The sequence below is a fragment of the Schistocerca piceifrons genome, chromosome 8 (assembly GCF_021461385.2).
Source record: "Schistocerca piceifrons isolate TAMUIC-IGC-003096 chromosome 8, iqSchPice1.1, whole genome shotgun sequence".
NCBI lineage: Eukaryota > Metazoa > Arthropoda > Insecta > Orthoptera > Acrididae > Schistocerca > Schistocerca piceifrons.
The window spans coordinates 422,986,378-423,005,222 of NC_060145.1; the positions used below are offsets into that span (position 1 = coordinate 422,986,378).

Sequence of the window (18,845 nt, forward strand, 5' to 3'; positions counted from 1 at the left end):
CTGTTCACACACCCTTATATATCCTACCAGGCCTGTCAAAAACACTGATAGATTCTGGTATATACACTACCAGGCCTATGAAAAACACTGATAGATTCTGATGTCCGCTCTGTCACAAAGAATTGCAACTCTAATCATTTATGTATCCACCTATGATGTGTACATGCGAAAAGTCACATTGATATCCGACCATGTCTTCTGGGTGATTCACTTTTATTGTCTGACAGTGTATGTTGAGAGGAGAGGGAGAATCAAATGTTGTGCTGCAGCCAATTTATCTTGTGCAAATCTTATCATTTTCGCAGAACTGCAGCATATGACATGCTATGTCTGCAACTGCTCAAATTACATTCAGTCACAGTACACAAATGAAATTCATTTGCACCACTTCACAATAAGAAATTCACGCATTTGTGATTGTAATAGTTCAGATGTTGAAGATATAATCATTTAATCTTCACTTGTTCAATGTTCGAGCAACATGGTAAACAATTTGTCTCAGAATTGAGAAAACTTCGAGTATCATTCCTAATAACCTTTGCTGGTTTTTGTAATAGACAAAGATACGGCACTTCTTAGATTTTTAATAAGATTAACTGTAGCTAACAATTTTAAAATCTGACTACAGACATGTAGAGGTGATGCTGCCATTGCTTTTTAGTTGTTAATTATAAAATTGTTCGTATCTCAAAGAATTGTGGCTTTACAACCCAGTTTGTAAACATTTTTGTAGAGGAAATGTGTAACTATTAATTCTGTATTTAGAAATTAAAATTATTTCCTTTTATGATAATACTGAAGAAGTATTGTTCAATTACTTTAACATAATTGCCTGTGTGTTGGATAAATATTTAATTTTTTGCAACATAGTGGCTTTGGTGTACTTCCACTGAAGGTGAAAAAAACATGTTGCATCCTGCATATTCTTGAACCTTCGTATTGTTTTCAAACTTTGGCCTCGTCCTACAATTCACTTCCCAACCTCAAACTTTCCTCTATTACCAAATTAACTATTTCTTGGTGCTTCAGGACACATCCTTCTAACCTATCCCTTCGTTTATTCAAGTTGTGCCATAATAATGTTTTCTCACCCTTGGGTTCAATACCTCCTCATTAGTTATCGAATCTATCTACGTAATCTTCAACATTTGTCCCTAGCACGATATTTCAAACTCTTCAATTTTCTTCTTGTGTATGCAGTTCACCATCCACAGTTCACTTCAGTACTATGCTACATTCCCAACAAATACTTTCAGAAAAGATGTCTTTGCACTAAAATTTAATCTGATATAAACAAATTTCATTTGAGCTAAACAATTACTGTTTCCCAAAAAACATTTTTCTTGCTATTGCCAGTGTGTGTTCTGTATACCTTTTTTCATTACCAATTATTTGATGCCCAAATAGTAAAACTTGTCTACTACTCTCACTGCAGGTGGATAACATGAACAAAAGCATTATTGATGTGTATGTGTTTACAACTTCCTTCATTCCTTGGAATAATGTGCTCTCAATCTAAACCTAGATACTGGCTCTGTCAGTGTCTCATTCTCACAAAGGGCATCTAAGTTCTTCATTTATATTCTTACTTGTTAGCGAATTTTCATTTCATGGCACATCTTTCACAAATATTGAAAGCTTCATCTAACAGTTTGTTGAATCATCCATTGATGCTATGTATTTCTGATAGTGCCATTCCTAAGAGGTACTACACTGCTGAAATGCCCATACTCTGTGTGAAAGGCATTACATCCCATATTGAATTTATGTAGTTCTCTGTGTTGAATCACCAGAAGGGCAACACAGCTGTAGGATAAAATTTTCTTTTTGGGTGCTCCTTCATTACATGTCTTTCATATAAGAATAATCTTTGTCAGTGCCTTAAGAGTGCAATGACTCTTCCTTTAATTGCACAAAGTATATCGCATTTTCTCACACAGCACATTGGGTACAGTATCATATACTAAGTTTTTCAATTATGCCGTCATAGAATGATGTGGTAAGAAAAGGATAGACTTCTCAAATGTTTTGATAAACAAGGTTGTTTCTTGATTAGCATTATTAATGGTTGGAATAGTACTAATTTCTTGATTATCTTTTTGTACACCATTTTGTGTATGCTACATCAAAGGCCTAAAACATAATAGATCACTTGTTACATAAGCTGATAAATTAAGGTGCACATCCAGACACAATAATATATTGTGCATGGTAAGAGCAATCAGTGGAGGTGAAATATGGTGAAAACTCACCTGCCAAGAACAACATTAGCCAGAACCAGCAACACATGAATGAAATGACTTCTTATAAAATTCTGGACAGACTGCAATATAAGCAATATAAGTGGGCAGTCATTCTGCTGGTCAGTCTCACTTTTTTCACCTATTTCCACAGTTTTCAATTCTTGTCACTCCCCCTATACATATGTTCACAAGAAATTTCTTGTGCCATCAGGCATCCGTTTTTCTGGGGGAGTTAGCCAGTTAGCCATAGCTTAGTCACCTGTATGCACTTGCTCTTTCACTTCACTGAAGGGATGGTGCGCTTCTGAAGTCTGGTGTTCGTCATATAGCTGTCTAGTGAACTGTTGGCACTGTCTAAACAGACCAAACTCCATTTAGCTTATATTCAAAGGACTGGTTTCTGTGGACAGCTGTGGACCACCAATGTTCTATGGATGTCTGTAAATATATATCAGTGCCTGCAGTACTTCCTTTTCTCCATCTTATTTCTGTGTTGATCTAAACTGGTAATTTTTTTTTTCCCCTGTCCATTTGGCACGCGGTATCAATCACTCATACATTGGAGATGAACGGAAATGAATTTGAGCTGGAGAAATGAGATCACTGGAAAACTGATTATTCTGAAGGTCAAGTCACCATAATGCTTTCAAATAAAGCACAACAGTTCCCAGCCATTACTTCAAAAAATTGTCACAAAAGGTTGATTACTTCCACCTATTTTAAGATAATGTCCTTGAAATGTGAAGGTTCAGTTGTATGTTTGATTTCCACTTTTCTTGCTACCATTTATTCACTCGATTCCAAGTGTTCAACATTGGAAATTTAAGGGTGATGATAAAAACAAACAAATAGGACGAGAGGCAGTCATTTGTCTTTATAGATTTTCCCTTTTGTTATTCTTTTTGGTGTGCCTGTGCACTATGCATCAGTCATCTTAGGTTGATGGTTGCCTTTCCTCTGTTTGTTTAAGCAGCAAGCACACGTATGAAATAACAAAAATGAGGAAACAGTGTACAGACTGTAGAGGAAAGTAAATTTCACTTCAAGTAACGAGACACATGAACTACATCTATGGAACTACAGGTAGCTTCCACTCCATGTTATTAATTCCATGTCTAAGAGATAAGGTAACCTAAAAGTAGTTTCTGCAGTTTTGTCTTAAGACGATATTTGTAACGCTCATTGTTGCAAAGTGTTTCATTGGTGGAAGAAGAGCGGCAGTATTTCTTCATCCCATTGAGACAATGTTAAAAGGGTGCATATCCATTTAACGCTACCTAAATCAGTAACTGGCTAGAGCAAGACAGCTGCCCTTCTTCTTGCAATGAAAAAGTTTGCAACGATGAGCATTAAAGATATAGTCCTAAGGAGAAATTGCAGAAATTACATTTAGGCTCCTTTACCTCTCAGGCATGGAGTTGTCTGCTACTTATGACACCTACTACTTTCAACCCTTCACCATCTCCTCCTTCCCCCTCGTCATGTGGTACATTTCATTAAAATATTTTGCTATGTGCTATCCCTTCCTGACAAAGAGAGTCTTCCTAAATTCTTAGAGCCTGCACTTATTGTTCATATTTGCACTTACAGTGAAATTTATGATTAAAATTCCTAGTAAGGGCACAAGGTTGTTAGTATATGTGTGGTGACCTATACACCTGATTCAATATGCTGTTTTGTGCATTATTTTGTAAGACTTGATGGACAGCTACCTGTTTCACGTGCAGTTATAGTACAGATGCCCTGTCTCACAATTTTGCAGGCAAACCCTCCTCAGTTTGACAGAGCTGAGGACTTGGCTCACCTCCGCTACCTCAACGAATCGAGTGTGCTTCACACGTTACGTCAGAGATATGCCAGTAACCTCATTCACACCTATGCTGGTCCTGCAATGGTTGTCGTCAATCCCATGGCACCACTTGCTATCTACTCTGAAAAGGTAAGTGTATACATAATTTTTCATGAAGCCATTTCAGAAGAATAGTTTATTTCTATTAAATGCTGTTGGAGTACTCGCAGTAAACACTATTCCTCCTGTTCACTAGAGTAAGTCGCCTAACTTATGAATTATTAGTTTACCAAGTTCAAGTTTATCAGTGTTTATCTATAGCAATACACACAGTTGAGAAAGTCTGTAACAATAAAAACAATTTAATTCAGAAATCATATACACATCCAATAAGTCATCCACACACATTGCCTAATCTGTGCTAAACAGTGATCCGTAAGCAGAATGAAGTTAGCTGGTGCATGGAATATTACAGAATGAGACACAAGCCCCTCTGCTCTGGGGTTAAATAGAAAAGCATTGGACGTTTCCGTGTAGTTGGACTGAAAGGTTGACGCAGGCACCACTCTTGATGCACAGCTGCCACTGCTGCCTGAAAGTACTGCCACCTGGTGACCGAGCTTAGCATGGGCAGATTAAATAATATGTGATGGGCCAGCATCTTGCATCCTGCTGAGCTTTGAGGTATGGCAATATGCTGGTGCAAATGAGGTGGTAACCGCAGATTACCACAGTTCTCTCCTTTTGTCAGGGTGCCTACAATCTGATACCACCCCAACGTTCCTCCCCTTTAATTTGGGACATCGCTTATTGATCAGGAAGGTAATGTCCGTGTCCTCTGTGCCATTGCCTGTGGTTGCTCCCTGTGCTGCAAAAGCAATCTGTCAGCTTGAAGTGGAGATTAGGGCTGAAAGTGACCTTGGACAATGATAGACCAAGCATGGGCAGATGCTCATGAATGGGACCCTGGCTGCAGGTTGCACTGATGGCAACAGCAGTTCGTTGGAGGTCACATGGGGCTCATGTGTGCAGGAACAATTTTCTAGAATTGGTGCCTGCTGCCCATGTGGTACCACCATGTGAAAGCACTGTCGAGGACTGAGGTGAGAAAAGGGGACCGGCAGCAGGAATGCTGGATGAACTCATAGGTGTGAGTGGAGGAGACAGAGACTGGGCCTCCAATTATTCATTGTTAACCCAGTGAACAGCCACTCACAAAACTGGAGATGCTGAGGAGCATCTACTGGTGTCAATGAATGAACAACAAACAGTAGGGATGCATGTGCAGGCCCAGGCAGAACATTCGTCTGTCACATGCCTGTCTCATGTGACAGGTGTTGGGTTGATTTGGTAGGACTCTGAAGGATTTTATGGTGAACTGCAACCACATTTTCTGGTGTGTTTCGGAATGTTTTTAGACTTGTTCAAAACAGACACCATTTTTGGGCTAAGGAATGGATGAATTGAGGACTTACATCAGTTTCCATGGTGTGGGGCAGACATTTGATGGAGACAGACTGAGGCACTTTTCCGTCTGCCATAGTGGCAGTTCACTACTTTGGGAATCAAAAGTAGATGTTTGACCACCATCCAATAAGCATCGAAGAATGGCCCAGTGAGTTGACATGGACACACTCCCACAGCTGTGATGGACCAGTTCACAGTGAATAACATTGCCAGGGAGATATCTGCTGTCCTGCACATTTAGAACAATCATTGTGTAAATTTCATTCTTATGATAGATTCCAGGCCAGTAGACATGATGCGAAGCAAACTATGCGCAAGACACTCTAGTGATTTTGATTCAGAAGGTAAAGAATGTCATGATGGAGTGTGGCTCGGATGACCACTGGTGGAACAGTATTTTCTGTTGACAACAAAATAACAGTATTGACAGACATGAGTCTTTGTTGTAACAAAAGATAACTGTGCACGGCCACACTTGCAGAATGTATTCATGCACTTGACGGATAACAGGGGTGGTAGTGGCAGCTTGATTGATGCAAGATCTGGTAATAGGGAATTCATCCACTGTCTGGTGAGCTTCCTCACCAAGTAAAAACAAATTACTTCATCTTGATCCAGATCAGGGTCAGGTCCATCAGCAAACATGAAAGAGCATCTATGTTTGAATGCTGAGCCATAGGGCAAGAATGAATCTTATAATTATGCCTACTAAGTAACAGGCGCCAATGTTGCAGTCAATGGACCATCTTGTCTGACATGTGCTGTGGGGTTAGAGAGAGCCTCTGATGGCTTGTAACTGGTAACCAAAAAAAAAATTAACACAGTAGAGAAACACATGAAACTTCTTAATAGCACAAATAACTGCAGGAACCTCCTTTTCTATTTGAGAATAATTCTTCTGTAAAGCATTAAGTGATGCAAAAACAGTGGGCTGTTCCGAACTATCAGCACAACATGGAGACAACGCAGAACCCATGCCACACTGCAATGCATCCATACCAATCGTAAGCTGGACCCCTAGCTAGTAGGTGGCCAAGAATGGGAAAGAATCCAAACCATCTCTCATTATTACGAATTTGTGGTTGCAGGCAGTGGTCCACAAAAACACTGCACCTTTCTTACGCAGCTGATTCAGAGTATAGGAAAATCGAGCTGCCTGCGGAAGTAACATGTAGCAATAAATAGTTGTGCATAAGAATTCTTGAAGCTTTTTGACATTTGGAGGGTGCAGGAGGGCTGCAATAGCTGCTATGTGACTCTCATCATCTGAATCCCCCTATGAGAAATAATATTTCCCAAGTATTATGTAGAGGGTGGAAGAAATGTAACTTTTGAAATTGCACCTACAACCCACATCACGCAAGGTCTGAAACAAAAGATGAAGGTTGCGACTGGTAATGACAGTGCCATCGAGGTAATTGATACAACAAGAAAAACATTCTGTAAGCTGTTCCAAGAAACACTGAAAATGGTAGGCGCACCTATAATGCCAAAAACTGGTATATTGTACCTATAGAGGCCGTATGGTATATTCATAAGTAGTAGTTTACATGATTCTTCATTAAATTTTGAAAAATATTTTCCACCCACCAATTCCAGCTTAAGTTTCTCTAGGCAAGGAATGGAGTACGTATCAACCAGATTGCTAATTAACTGTCACCTTAAAGTCACCACAAAGACGGAGTTTGCCAATTGGCTTCATCATAAAGGCCAATATTTTAGTCCATTGATTATATAAAATGGGTTCCATGACACTTAAATCTGTCAGTATATGTAACTTTTCCTTCACTTTGGCATAAAGTGTGAGTGGGGCAGGTCTGGCACAAAAAAAATGGAGTCACGTCATAGTTTTAGACTAACATGCAGTACATATTTAGTAGTTTTCTGAGCCAGGGGGAAAAAAAGGCAGAATATTATTTGCATATATCATCCAACTGTTTAGAGGGTACAGGATCCAACACTAAATGAATGAAATCCGAGACTGTAAATCCAAAAGCCTGGAAAGAATCCAACCCAAACAAATTTTCCTTCAGTACCGGAAATGTTACTGTCTAAAACACTGCTTTACATGTTACTCCCTCAGTAAACCAGCAGAAAAGGAAATTGCTGTCTATTGTACCTCTGCATAAGATTCCTGTGATGTAGTGGTAATGAAATGACACTTGCAACTTAACCCCTGCCATTCTGCAGCCCAAACGTGGTAAGACTGATGGGGATGCTTTCTGCACTGGTCAAACTCCACCCTGTAAAAAATCACATTAGTATGCATGCTGTAATAAGAACTAAGCAAATAATACATTTAGTCAAAAAATAGAGTTGCTGGATCCCAGAGGAGGGCTAACTTTCCTAACAAGTGACGCATATGTGGGATCCGTGCAGAAAGAGAGCTTTAATGTAATCAGTGTCTATTACCTTGAAGGTCATAAAGTGTTGCCGTAGGTGTTTTCTTTGACTGCAGCAATGTAGGTGGGGGATGGAGGTGGGTAGACTGTCAAAGCGTGAGGCCGCATTTGTATGCCTGCCAACTCTAGTCCAACGTAGAGATGCAGCAACAAGAATGCACACCTAAGTGACAATGGTTTTCCAGGTGCTGCTGTAGTAGACTTTGTAGATCGCTTTGCAAAGGTGAGTTTGTCGATAATGCCACGATTCCGCATGGAAAATGTGGAAAGCAAATCTTACTTCTCACAACTTGTGTAGTAACATACACAATTCAGAAAGTCAGTACCATTAAAATCACTTTAATTCAGAAACCATACACTCATTCAATGCATCATCCTTGTACATTGTCAGCTAAATGGACAGCGATCCACGAGCAGAGTAAAGTTAGCCAGCATGTGAAACATTACAGAATGGGGAACAAGCCACTCCACTTTGTGGTTAAATGGAGAAGTGTTGGACATTTCCGCATGGTGACACTAGACGGCAGATATACATGCCACTCTTGATGCACAGCTTTCAGCATTAGTGCCACGTTCTGGTGGCTGAGCTTAACCACTGTGTACCAGCACATGCGGATTAAATAACATGTGATGATGCCTCGCTTCCTGCTGAACTTTAATACCAGTGCGATTGAGATGGTAACTGTAGGTTGCTACATTATCTGTTGCCTTCTGGAGATGGTGTTCACACTTTTCACCAAATAAAGGAATGTCTTTTGTGAATATATAACACATTTAGTGGAACAACACAGTGATAAAGAGATATTGAAATTGGCATCTGTCTGGTTGAGTATGGGAATAATGTAATTAAGATTGCATTAATTTGGATTACCTACATCTTCTTTCACACGTAACACTGTTAGTATATGAACAAGTCTTGGTTTGTGTGGTTGGGGTCATTGTCCAGAACTTCCTCCTGGGTTATTTGATAGTACAATATTTTAAAAACAAACTTAATGGTTTGGTCACTGCTGTAATTGGACTTCTTCATCTAGGTATGTTATAACCTGGTGCTCTAGTGAATGTCCCTTGCAGTAGTGGCCAAAACATTGATTTGTTTTAAATCATGAGATAAGTAACAACCCAGATGAATTTATTGGACATCTTAGCATACTAGTTAACTATTTGGAACAATATTTTACAGGTTGTACAAATGTTCCGTGGCTGCAAGTCGGAAGACATGCCTCCACACATTTACTCCCTCGCACAGTCAGCATACAGGAGCATGTTGGCATCTCGTCGCGACCAGTCCATTGTCCTTTTGGGTCGTAGTGGCTCTGGAAAGACGACAAGTTTCCGACACATACTTCACTACCTCGCCCTGGCTGCAGGGACTGTCAATAAAGTAAGTATGAAAAGAGAACTCTCCTATATGAGTATTCTCTTAGTTGCTAACATGTGAAAAATTGCACTAATGGTAACGTTCATCTGAGAGACTAAAATCAAATTTTGCATATTATGTCAACTGTAGTGAATTTTTATAATAAATAATTTAAAATATTTATGAAATATTGATACTAATGCATTTATTATGTTTGCATCATATATCGTAGTACAATAAGCTGAAATTACCAAATTAAACATTAGTTTTTCACCTGAAATGGTTTATAAGGATTGATTATTCTTACGGAAAAGTCACAGAATTAAATGTTAGTGTTAAAAATGAAATAATTTCTGAAACTGGCATGTTTTTCAGATATATGAGGTCTGTTCAAAAATTTCCATAACTTTGACCACAAAAGTTTTTTTTTTACAATTACCTTTTATTTACCACACATGGTCTCCTTCAAAATATTCTCCTCAACAATTGATACACCACTCCCAATGCCATTTCCACTTCTGGAAGCAATGTTGGTATGTCTCTTGCCGGATCGTGTGAAGCGTTGTCTGCAAATTTTTTATTATCTCCTCTATTGTTGCAAATCTTCATCCTTTCAATGAGGTTTTCAACTTTGGAAATAAAAAAAAGGTCTGCAGGGGCCAGGTCTGGATGATAAGGCAGCACAGTGACTCCGTTTTTCATTTCTCTTAAGAAAAATCTCATGCTCATTTGCATAATCCAAAAGCTCTTCACAGGTGAAGGTCTTTCTGGTTTCAACTTGTGAGCCGTGAGACTAACTTCGCAACAACACAATGCATTCCAAGACGCTGTGTCAGGATTTCATGACTTCATCCAACTGAAATGTTAGTCTTCTACGACAGACAGGCAATCTTCAATTTGCAAGCACAATTTCATTAACGTTCCTGACATGAGCATTGTCAGTAGGCGTCGAAGGGCATCCTGAACGAGGGTCATCCTTAACTTCCGCCCGTTTATTTTTAAATCATGTAAACTATTTGTAACACAGAATACAGCTTAAGCACTCACCATCATAGGCTTCCAGCATCATTTTGTGTGTCTCTGTAAATATTTTCTTGCATTTGATGTAAAATTTAGTGCAGGAGCATTGCTCTTCTAACTCTGCCATCTTGAAATTCGCAAACTGTGCGACATAACGTTCTACTCAATACAAATAACTAACAGACACACAACAATGTAACTTCCAGCAGTTACTCATTAAACACAGACATGTTCAGGAATGCCAATTGCATTTTGCTCAAACACACCATTGATGCAAAAGTTACAAAATTTTTTGAGCCGCTCTCATACTACATATACACCACAGTGAGGTATTAAACACAGTGTCTTGATACAATAAGTTTATCTAGCGAAGTGAAATAGTGAATAGGATGTGATAAATTTCCACCTCCATTCTTATACAATCAGTGCTTCAGCTCCACCTGCAATGGCTTCAGTGGTTACGAGGTATTAAACCTTAATCATTGTTCCTTTTCCATAAAGAGTTTAGTAAAGATTAGAGTCTAGTCAGACATTGAAATCTTGGAAAATTGACCGTGAATTGTATATATTGGCTCTCAAACACCCTCTGCTCTTGCCCGTGATACTTCGAATTGTGTGTGGTATGTAGTTTGACACGTTATCTTTTCCATGCTTCCCAAACATGAAGGTACTGGCAAAATATCTGTAGTTGCTCTTCACATCTTCGTAACATGGTAGTGGTTTTTGAAAGTTCCACACAGCTGCCACTAAACTGCTACGTTGTTTTATTTCTTAATATACCTATTAGTCATATGTTTCTGCAGTATTTATTATTTAATATAAGGTACAACACATGGTATACTTTCCATGTGTGTTGTGACCAGGAGGGAAAAAAATGTTGATTGTTTGGACAACTATTGTTGTAGCTAATTTAGCATCATCTGGGAAGGTGAGTCTACATATGTGAGAAACTGTCACCTCCCACTTCTGCAGCAGATTGCTCTTGAGTTTGTTGACAGTGTTTGTGGATTTTGTGTACCGGCAATTAAGAGGTAATTTTATTTTGAGATGTCTCTTAATTTTTTTTTTTAGGTGGCTACAGTTGAAAAGTTGAGTGCCATATCATCAGTAATGGAAGCATTTGGAAATGCAAGGACTGTAATGAACGCCAATGCTACACGGTTCACGCAGATTTTCAGCTTGGATTTTGACCAATCAGGACAGATAGCATCTGCTTCAATACAGGTACAGTCCGAAAATTATCTGACAAAATAAGTCAGAAGTATCACATCAGTACTAGTGTCCCAGTAAGAAGTTAGTGCTGCTGGCAGTGTAAGATGCTGATAAGGACCTTCATAATTTTGTATTTACTCAAATTTTGCTGTGGTACTTTTATTTCCTTAAAATTTTATTTTTGTTTTTAATGTAAAAACTTGATATCATACTATTCATATTGACTGGAACCAATATTAAAATCATTGAATTCTGTGCTGTAAATATTAAACTGCTTTCTTTGGATAATTATTCATATATATTTTTTTAATATTATACGCGTACAGTTGAGACAGAGTTGTATCTTAACCTGATATAACGTATGTTCTTTAGGTGTTACTGGCAGAGAGAAGTCGTGTAGTTCATCGACCAGAAGGAGAACCAACATTTCATATTTTCTACCGCATGTTGGCTGGAGTGGAAGGTCCTTTACGGAAGGAATTGTATCTTGATTCTAGTCTCTCTGAACATAATTTGTTCATGACCCCACTACATAAGGTACTAAATCATTACTATAACACCTTTTTACTGTATTTAGAAGTTAAATAGTTGTAAAACATGCCACCTGCCATGAAGACATTAAGTGTGGAATACATTTCTCCAGTAAATCCATCAAAAAGAGATTAAAAAAGAAATAATCTATTGTTGCAGCATGAAGATAAGCAACGAGCAATGCAAGAGTTTATTCGTGTATGTACAGCAATGAAAACACTCGGTATTACAGACGCTGAAGCCAAAATTATATGGTCAGTTCTTGCTGCCATATATCACTTGGGAGTAGCAGGTGCAGTTAAAGGTATGTAGTTTCCACATCTGATGGATTAATTTGCATTAAGGTCTATTTAAAAATACAGGTATTGTATAAGTATAAATATTTTCTGTCATGAAGGTGGTAATGGTGGTCGCTGGCAGTTTGGAAACCCACGAGCGGCACAACACGCTGCTAGGCTGCTGGGAACCTCAGCGGAGGAGCTGGGACGACTGCTGTTTGGTCAGGGGACTCCACCCACACCAAGGCAGCCTTTCCGTACACCATCACCCACCGAGAGGGATGTGACAGGCATTGAAGCTCTTGAAGGTCTCGTAACGGGGCTGTACGGAGAAGTCTTCAATGCTGTTGCGGCACTTGTAAATAGGTGAGAAGAGAATATAGTTTTCTTGTTACTTCCTCTTGGCTCTAAATACTAAGTTAATGAGCTGTTCATAACATTTTGTGAAGGATATGAAAAATATGGAGATGCAGAGCAAAGATTACAAAAAATATTGACAGGTGAAAGAAATTTCTCAGTGTTGAACCAGGTCAGAGGGTTCAGTTGTTTTACCACTAGATTCAGGAATGGCAGATTTCAAACCCTTGGTTATTTTTTATTATTTATTTATTTATTTTTTTACAGCTTTGCCAGCAATGGAATATTAGTCCCTATCTTCATTATGATTTTGAATAAAAGGGGCCCTGTAGGGACCTACATAGATGACATTGATGATGATCATGGGACCAGTTAAGTTGAATGGCATCATATCAAATGATATGGTGCCTACTAAAATAGATTCAGATAAAGTAAGAAAGAAATATTATATTATACCAAATTAAATCATTTGGCGTGTAGTTCTGTGGTTTGGTCAATCTATATACACTCCTGGAAATGGAAAAAAGAACACATTGACACCGGTGTGTCAGACCCACCATACTTGCTCCGGACACTGCGAGAGGGCAGTACTAGCAATGATCACACGCACGGCACAGCGGACACACCAGGAACCGCGTTGTTGGCCGTCGAATGGCGCTAGCTGCGCAGCATTTGTGCACCGCCGCCGTCAGTGTCAGCCAGTTTGCCGTGGCATACGGAGCTCCATCGCAGTCTTTAACACTGGTAGCATGCCGCGACAGCGTGGACGTGAGCCGTATGTGCAGTTGACGGACTTTGAGCGAGGGCGTATAGTGGGCATGCGGGAGGCCGGGTGGACGTACCGCCGAATTGCTCAACATGTGGGGCGTGAGGTCTCCACAGTACATCGATGTTGTCGCCAGTGGTCGGCGGAAGGTGCACGTGCCCGTCGACCTGGGACCGGACCGCAGCGACGCACGGATGCACGCCAAGACCGTAGGATCCTACGCAGTGCTGTAGGGGACCGCACCGCCACTTCCCAGCAAATTAGGGACACTGTTGCTCCTGGGGTATCAGCGAGGACCATTCGCAACCGTCTCCATGAAGCTGGGCTATGGTCCCGCACACCGTTAGGCCGTCTTCCGCTCACGCCCCAACATCGTGCAGCCCGCCTCCAGTGGTGTCGCGACAGGCGTGAATGGAGGGACGAATGGAGACGTGTCGTCTTCAGCGATGAGAGTCGCTTCTACCTTGGTGCCAATGATGGTCGTATGCGTGTTTAGCGCCGTGCAGGTGAGCGCCACAATCAGGACTGCATACGACCGAGGCACACAGGGCCAACACCCGGCATCATGGTGTGGGGAGCGATCTCCTATACTGGCTGTACACCACTGGTGATCGTCGAGGGGACACTGAATAGTGCACGGTACATCCAAACCGTCATCGAACCCATCGTTATACCATTCCTAGACCGGCAAGGGAACTTGCTGTTCCAACAGGACAATGCACGTCCGCATGTATCCCGTGCCACCCAACGTGCTCTAGAAGGTGTAAGTCAACTACCCTGGCCAGCAAGATCTCCGGATCTGTCCCCCATTGAGCATGTTTGGGACTGGATGAAGCGTCGTCTCACGCGGTCTGCACGTCCAGCACGAACGCTGGTCCAACTGAGGCGCCAGGTGGAAATGGCATGGCAAGCCGTTCCACAGGACTACATCCAGCATCTCTACGATCGTCTCCATGGGAGAATAGCAGCCTGCATTGCTGCGAAAGGTGGATATACACTGTACTAGTGCCGACATTGTGCATGCTCTGTTGCCTGTGTCTATGTGCCTGTGGTTCTGTCAGTGTGATCATGTGATGTATCTGACCCCAGGAATGTGTCAATAAAGTTTCCCCTTCCTGGGACAATGAATTCACGGTGTTCTTATTTCAATTTCCAGGAGTGTAGATGTGACACTATTATGTGAAGTGAACAACTCAGGCTATCTTCTTTCCATGACCACTATCTGCCAATACGTTAATATTTAATGTCACTCTTCATCCATTTCGTCTTACAAATGGCAGAAAATTGCACAAATTTAGAATGAGCATATCTCATTTATCAACAATCTTCATGTGTAAAGCAAAATAAGAATATACGAATTTAAGTTGTGTGTATTGCAGTGTCCAATCCAAACACTTTGCCTAACCTTTGAGCATTTGCCTACTGAGATGGCACTTTAAACATTTAAACAAGTGTTCTAAATTTCAACAAGAGTTGCAGAATATCCATGTGTAAGAAATATTGTTAATCGTTATACTGATATTGGTTAAAACATAACAGTAGTAATAAATTTTAATAGTAGACATACTGTGAGAGTTTTTAAATTCTCTGTCCTTCAGCCACATTTGCTCAGCTTTATCTTGTGTAGAATGTAACTACTTTGCGTATTGTTTACGTTGCCTCGTAATGTTACTACTCAATGTTTCCTTTTTACCATAATTATCAAATATTTAATACTGGAGGACATTTTTTATTCTCAAAGATAACTAACTTTTGGCAAGTAAGCAACTCAACATGTCTGATTTGGAAGGTGTCATTAAATTATCACACTATCAGATGCAACAGTAATACAGTTTTGAGAGAGTCTTCCACATCAGAATTAGATATAAGTCATTCTAATACAAGCAGTCATAGACAAAATATGAGGGGAAGTATAATTTTATCACTTACAATGGAAATACTGATAAATCCTTGTTGGCGATAGTATGAGCTTCTCCCATCACATAGGAAAGATTCCATTTAAATTTCACAATCATCAATTCAGTTCTTGGTTTATTCTACATTGCTGTTGTTCACTTTGGAAATGTGATTCTTCTTGCAATATTTAAATGGTAGCAGTGCATGTGCTTTAGACCGGACTGAGCCAACTCCCAAAATCAATCAGATCACATGGCCCATTGTGTAAAGAGTTTTTGTCATGTGCAGCAGCAGCTTAGTGGATCTTCTGTACTAACATTCCACCCTTCTAGCAGTACACTGCTGGCATTATATTATCTGTTTAAAGTTCTGAATAGTGGCAATTTGGCAATGGATTATATATATTTATTTAATTTCCGTAAGAATGTGCAGTATCGCAGAAAATTTTTATTTCAGGTCAATATCAGCTTCAACGCATACGGTGTCATCCATAGTACTGGTAGACTGCCCAGGCTTTCAAAACCCTGCATCTTGTGGCCATCAGGGTGGAGCGACATTTGAAGACTTGTGCCACAATTACCTTCAAGAAAGACTGCAACTGTTGTTCCATCATACCACATTAGTTGCTCCTCGTGATCGATATGCTCAGGTAGTTACACAATGCCATTAAATTTTTCATGAAATTTTATCTGAAAAACTGAATGTCAAGATTAAAATGCCACTGATAATATTCTTAACTGAGAGAGGTTTTATTGTGTGGGATCGAATAGGCTATCATAACTAATATGATACAAAGAAAATAGCTGCATTATATGAAAAATTTTGAATCACTTTCACAATGATATGTTTAATTGTGCGAATCTGGAAGTTTTTCCAGTATACTGATTTGTTTTAAAAGCTCATAGTAGTGGAACTAGGTATAATCATCAAAGACTGCAGGTATTTTGAGGGAAGATTTCTCACCCTTCTCAAGGGATGTACTTCCAGTGGTGCACAACTTAAAGCAATGGAGGATAGCTCTCTGCCCATGCAACCATATAAATGAGAAAGCACCACAAGACCATGGACAATACTTATCTCCCCAAGCAAGTCTGTGACTGCAAAGGGTTGTCTCTCTATTGACAATTCTATAGGATTCTCCAATATGAATGTTTTGGCTCTCACTTCAAACTTGAGGGGAGGGGGGGGGGGGGGGGGCAGCAGTGTTGTCAGGGTATTGATTGATGTAAAATTAATGTGTAGCACAATGACCAGAGATAGTGCATTTTGTTTGAATTCTGCATGAGACCCAACTGTCTTCTGTTGGAACAACAGGGTATGCAGTGTACACTATTTGTCCTTTGCCACAGTAATCTGTAGCCATAAGAAAAATTTTGGCTTGAGGTAATACTTGGGCCTAGCACTCGGTAGATGGCATTCTTGGTTAGTAAGTGAACTCCCTCTTCGCGATTGCCCTCCTCTATTGACTGCACTGGTGCAGAGTTCCCCACTGTTGGTTTAAACTGTGAAACATCAACTGTCTCCTTTGCATTTAACATCTCAAGACTGGCAGGATGGTATCCTGCCAACATTCAGGCTGTCTGTAGTGATTACAAACAGCTGCACTTGTGTGAACTTTTCAGATCTGTTTAATAATGATTGATAATTTTATGTAAATTGAAATAGTGAATAGTTTCTCAGTAACTTATTAATTCATTGTAAACAGGAGCAATGTCACTTGTACATCATATTTTGGCTGCACAAGTTTTCTAACAGTTTCTGTGCAAATCCCCCTCTCAGAATATGTTCCTTTTCTAATAAGACATAAAATTAAAACTTTCTGACTACTTCATAAGCTGATAGACCTCGCAAGCTTTAAACAGCCTGTTCTTTCATGTAACTGTTTCACAACCACCATAGTAACTGTTAAATTGTTTATCCGATGAATTAACAAACAAATTGCTACAATATATTTTCCCACAAAAGTGATCATGTTTGCAGATATGTAAAAGAGTTTTAAGTACACTGCACAATAATTTTTTTTTTTTTAATTCCGCTGGAGACTACCTAATGAAACGCAAACATCACTCCTCGATTAAACCTTAGACGTGTCACCAATCCCTCCAGTTGTTATTGCTGATAGATGACGCCTGGTGATGCTGCAGATTCTGTACTCAAGCAGCTTCTCATTTGGCCTAATGAGGCTGAGTGGACACCATTTCAGATGTCACTACATCAGAAAAATCTGAAGTGGTACTGGGTATGGATCCCAGATCCTTCTGCGCCAAAGGCAACAGGGTAACCATTTGTCTATGGCAGTGGTCGGTCATCTAATAAATTCATTTACCAACTACGCAATAAAGGAGCCATAATTTCAGGGTTTTTCAAAGTATCGTTGGCTGGTTATTCGAGAGTGTGTCATGTTTAATCCTGCTTTTTTAGTTTTGAAACTCCATAAATTAAGCTTTTATTTTTTACTTTGGTGTGTTTGGAACACATTACAAAAAATTCTGACACTGTAAGCGTCAGTTATATTGTGAAAATTTGTCCATTACTTCCTTAAGACAAACATCTAAATAGTTGATTTGCTTGTTGTGAAGCAGTAATGTGTGGCTAGTTATTACTCACCATTTGTTGTCAAGTTCATGTCTTATTAGCTTTCTTGAAATTAACAGTTGATAAAATTGTTAAAATTTTACCCTTTATTGTATTTATAAGGTCAAATATGACTCTTTCTGTAGGATAACTTATGGAAGTAAGTAAGAAGTAAGTAAGTAACTGTATTTTACCACACATTCTGAAATCTTTGAATGAAACTGGAAGCAGCAAAATAACTCTATAGTAATATGTTATTTGTGCTGTTTTTGTCTTTATATTTTAGATGTATAAGACTGTAACATATTGTGGTCCTAAGGAAAGAAATCTCTCACTGTTACCTAGCTCACTATTACACAGCAAAGTGAACTGAAGAGTGACAAGATTGGAAGCTTCCTTGTGTTTACACCTAAGAAATAGAGACAGTAGGTAGAAACAGTAATTACTTCAGTATTCTTACAAGGTGGAGTGCTGCCAGTCACATGCTGTGTGTCTATACGCAAATGATCTACACATCACAGCAATTAAATACTGACTGATTATCTTGTATGACAATACTCCATGGACACAATCAATGCAGGTACTTTTATTCACGTGTAATGTGCATGAATTGACAGTTGGTCTGGATAAAACCACTGACTGCTTTACTTGTGGTTCTTCATTTTCACAGAAGAATCTTATTCTTATGCTTTTTTTTTTAAACTTACGTCATTTTGTTCACACATGAAATTTTCCCTAGCACATTTTAAAACCAAATCCTAAAGACAGAACAGTTTCTGCCAGAGTTCCCTTGCTGGTCTTGCAGTCCACTTCTGTGTTGTGAAAGCTGTGAACTTTAGTGAAGTTTGTATTTACTCACATTGTTTATAATAACGCAGGAACTTCTGCCTAATAGTGCATATATCGACATTGCCAATGGGATATTTATTGTGAACACTTCCCTCCTTCTT

At 39.5% G+C, this 18,845-nt stretch overlaps 1 protein-coding gene across 1 annotated transcript in view; it reads left to right on the top strand.

The window, feature by feature from the left end:
* Nucleotides 1-18,845, top strand: part of LOC124712411 (unconventional myosin-XVIIIa) — a 1,310,522-nt gene that overhangs the window by 1,088,920 nt on the left and 202,757 nt on the right. Inside the window, exons 7-13 of the mRNA XM_047242706.1 lie at nt 4,006-4,182; nt 9,085-9,285; nt 11,353-11,505; nt 11,866-12,030; nt 12,184-12,328; nt 12,422-12,668; nt 15,778-15,970. Coding sequence (XP_047098662.1) covers nt 4,006-4,182; nt 9,085-9,285; nt 11,353-11,505; nt 11,866-12,030; nt 12,184-12,328; nt 12,422-12,668; nt 15,778-15,970 — 1,281 coding nt within the window. The remainder of the gene's footprint in view (nt 1-4,005; nt 4,183-9,084; nt 9,286-11,352; nt 11,506-11,865; nt 12,031-12,183; nt 12,329-12,421; nt 12,669-15,777; nt 15,971-18,845) is intronic.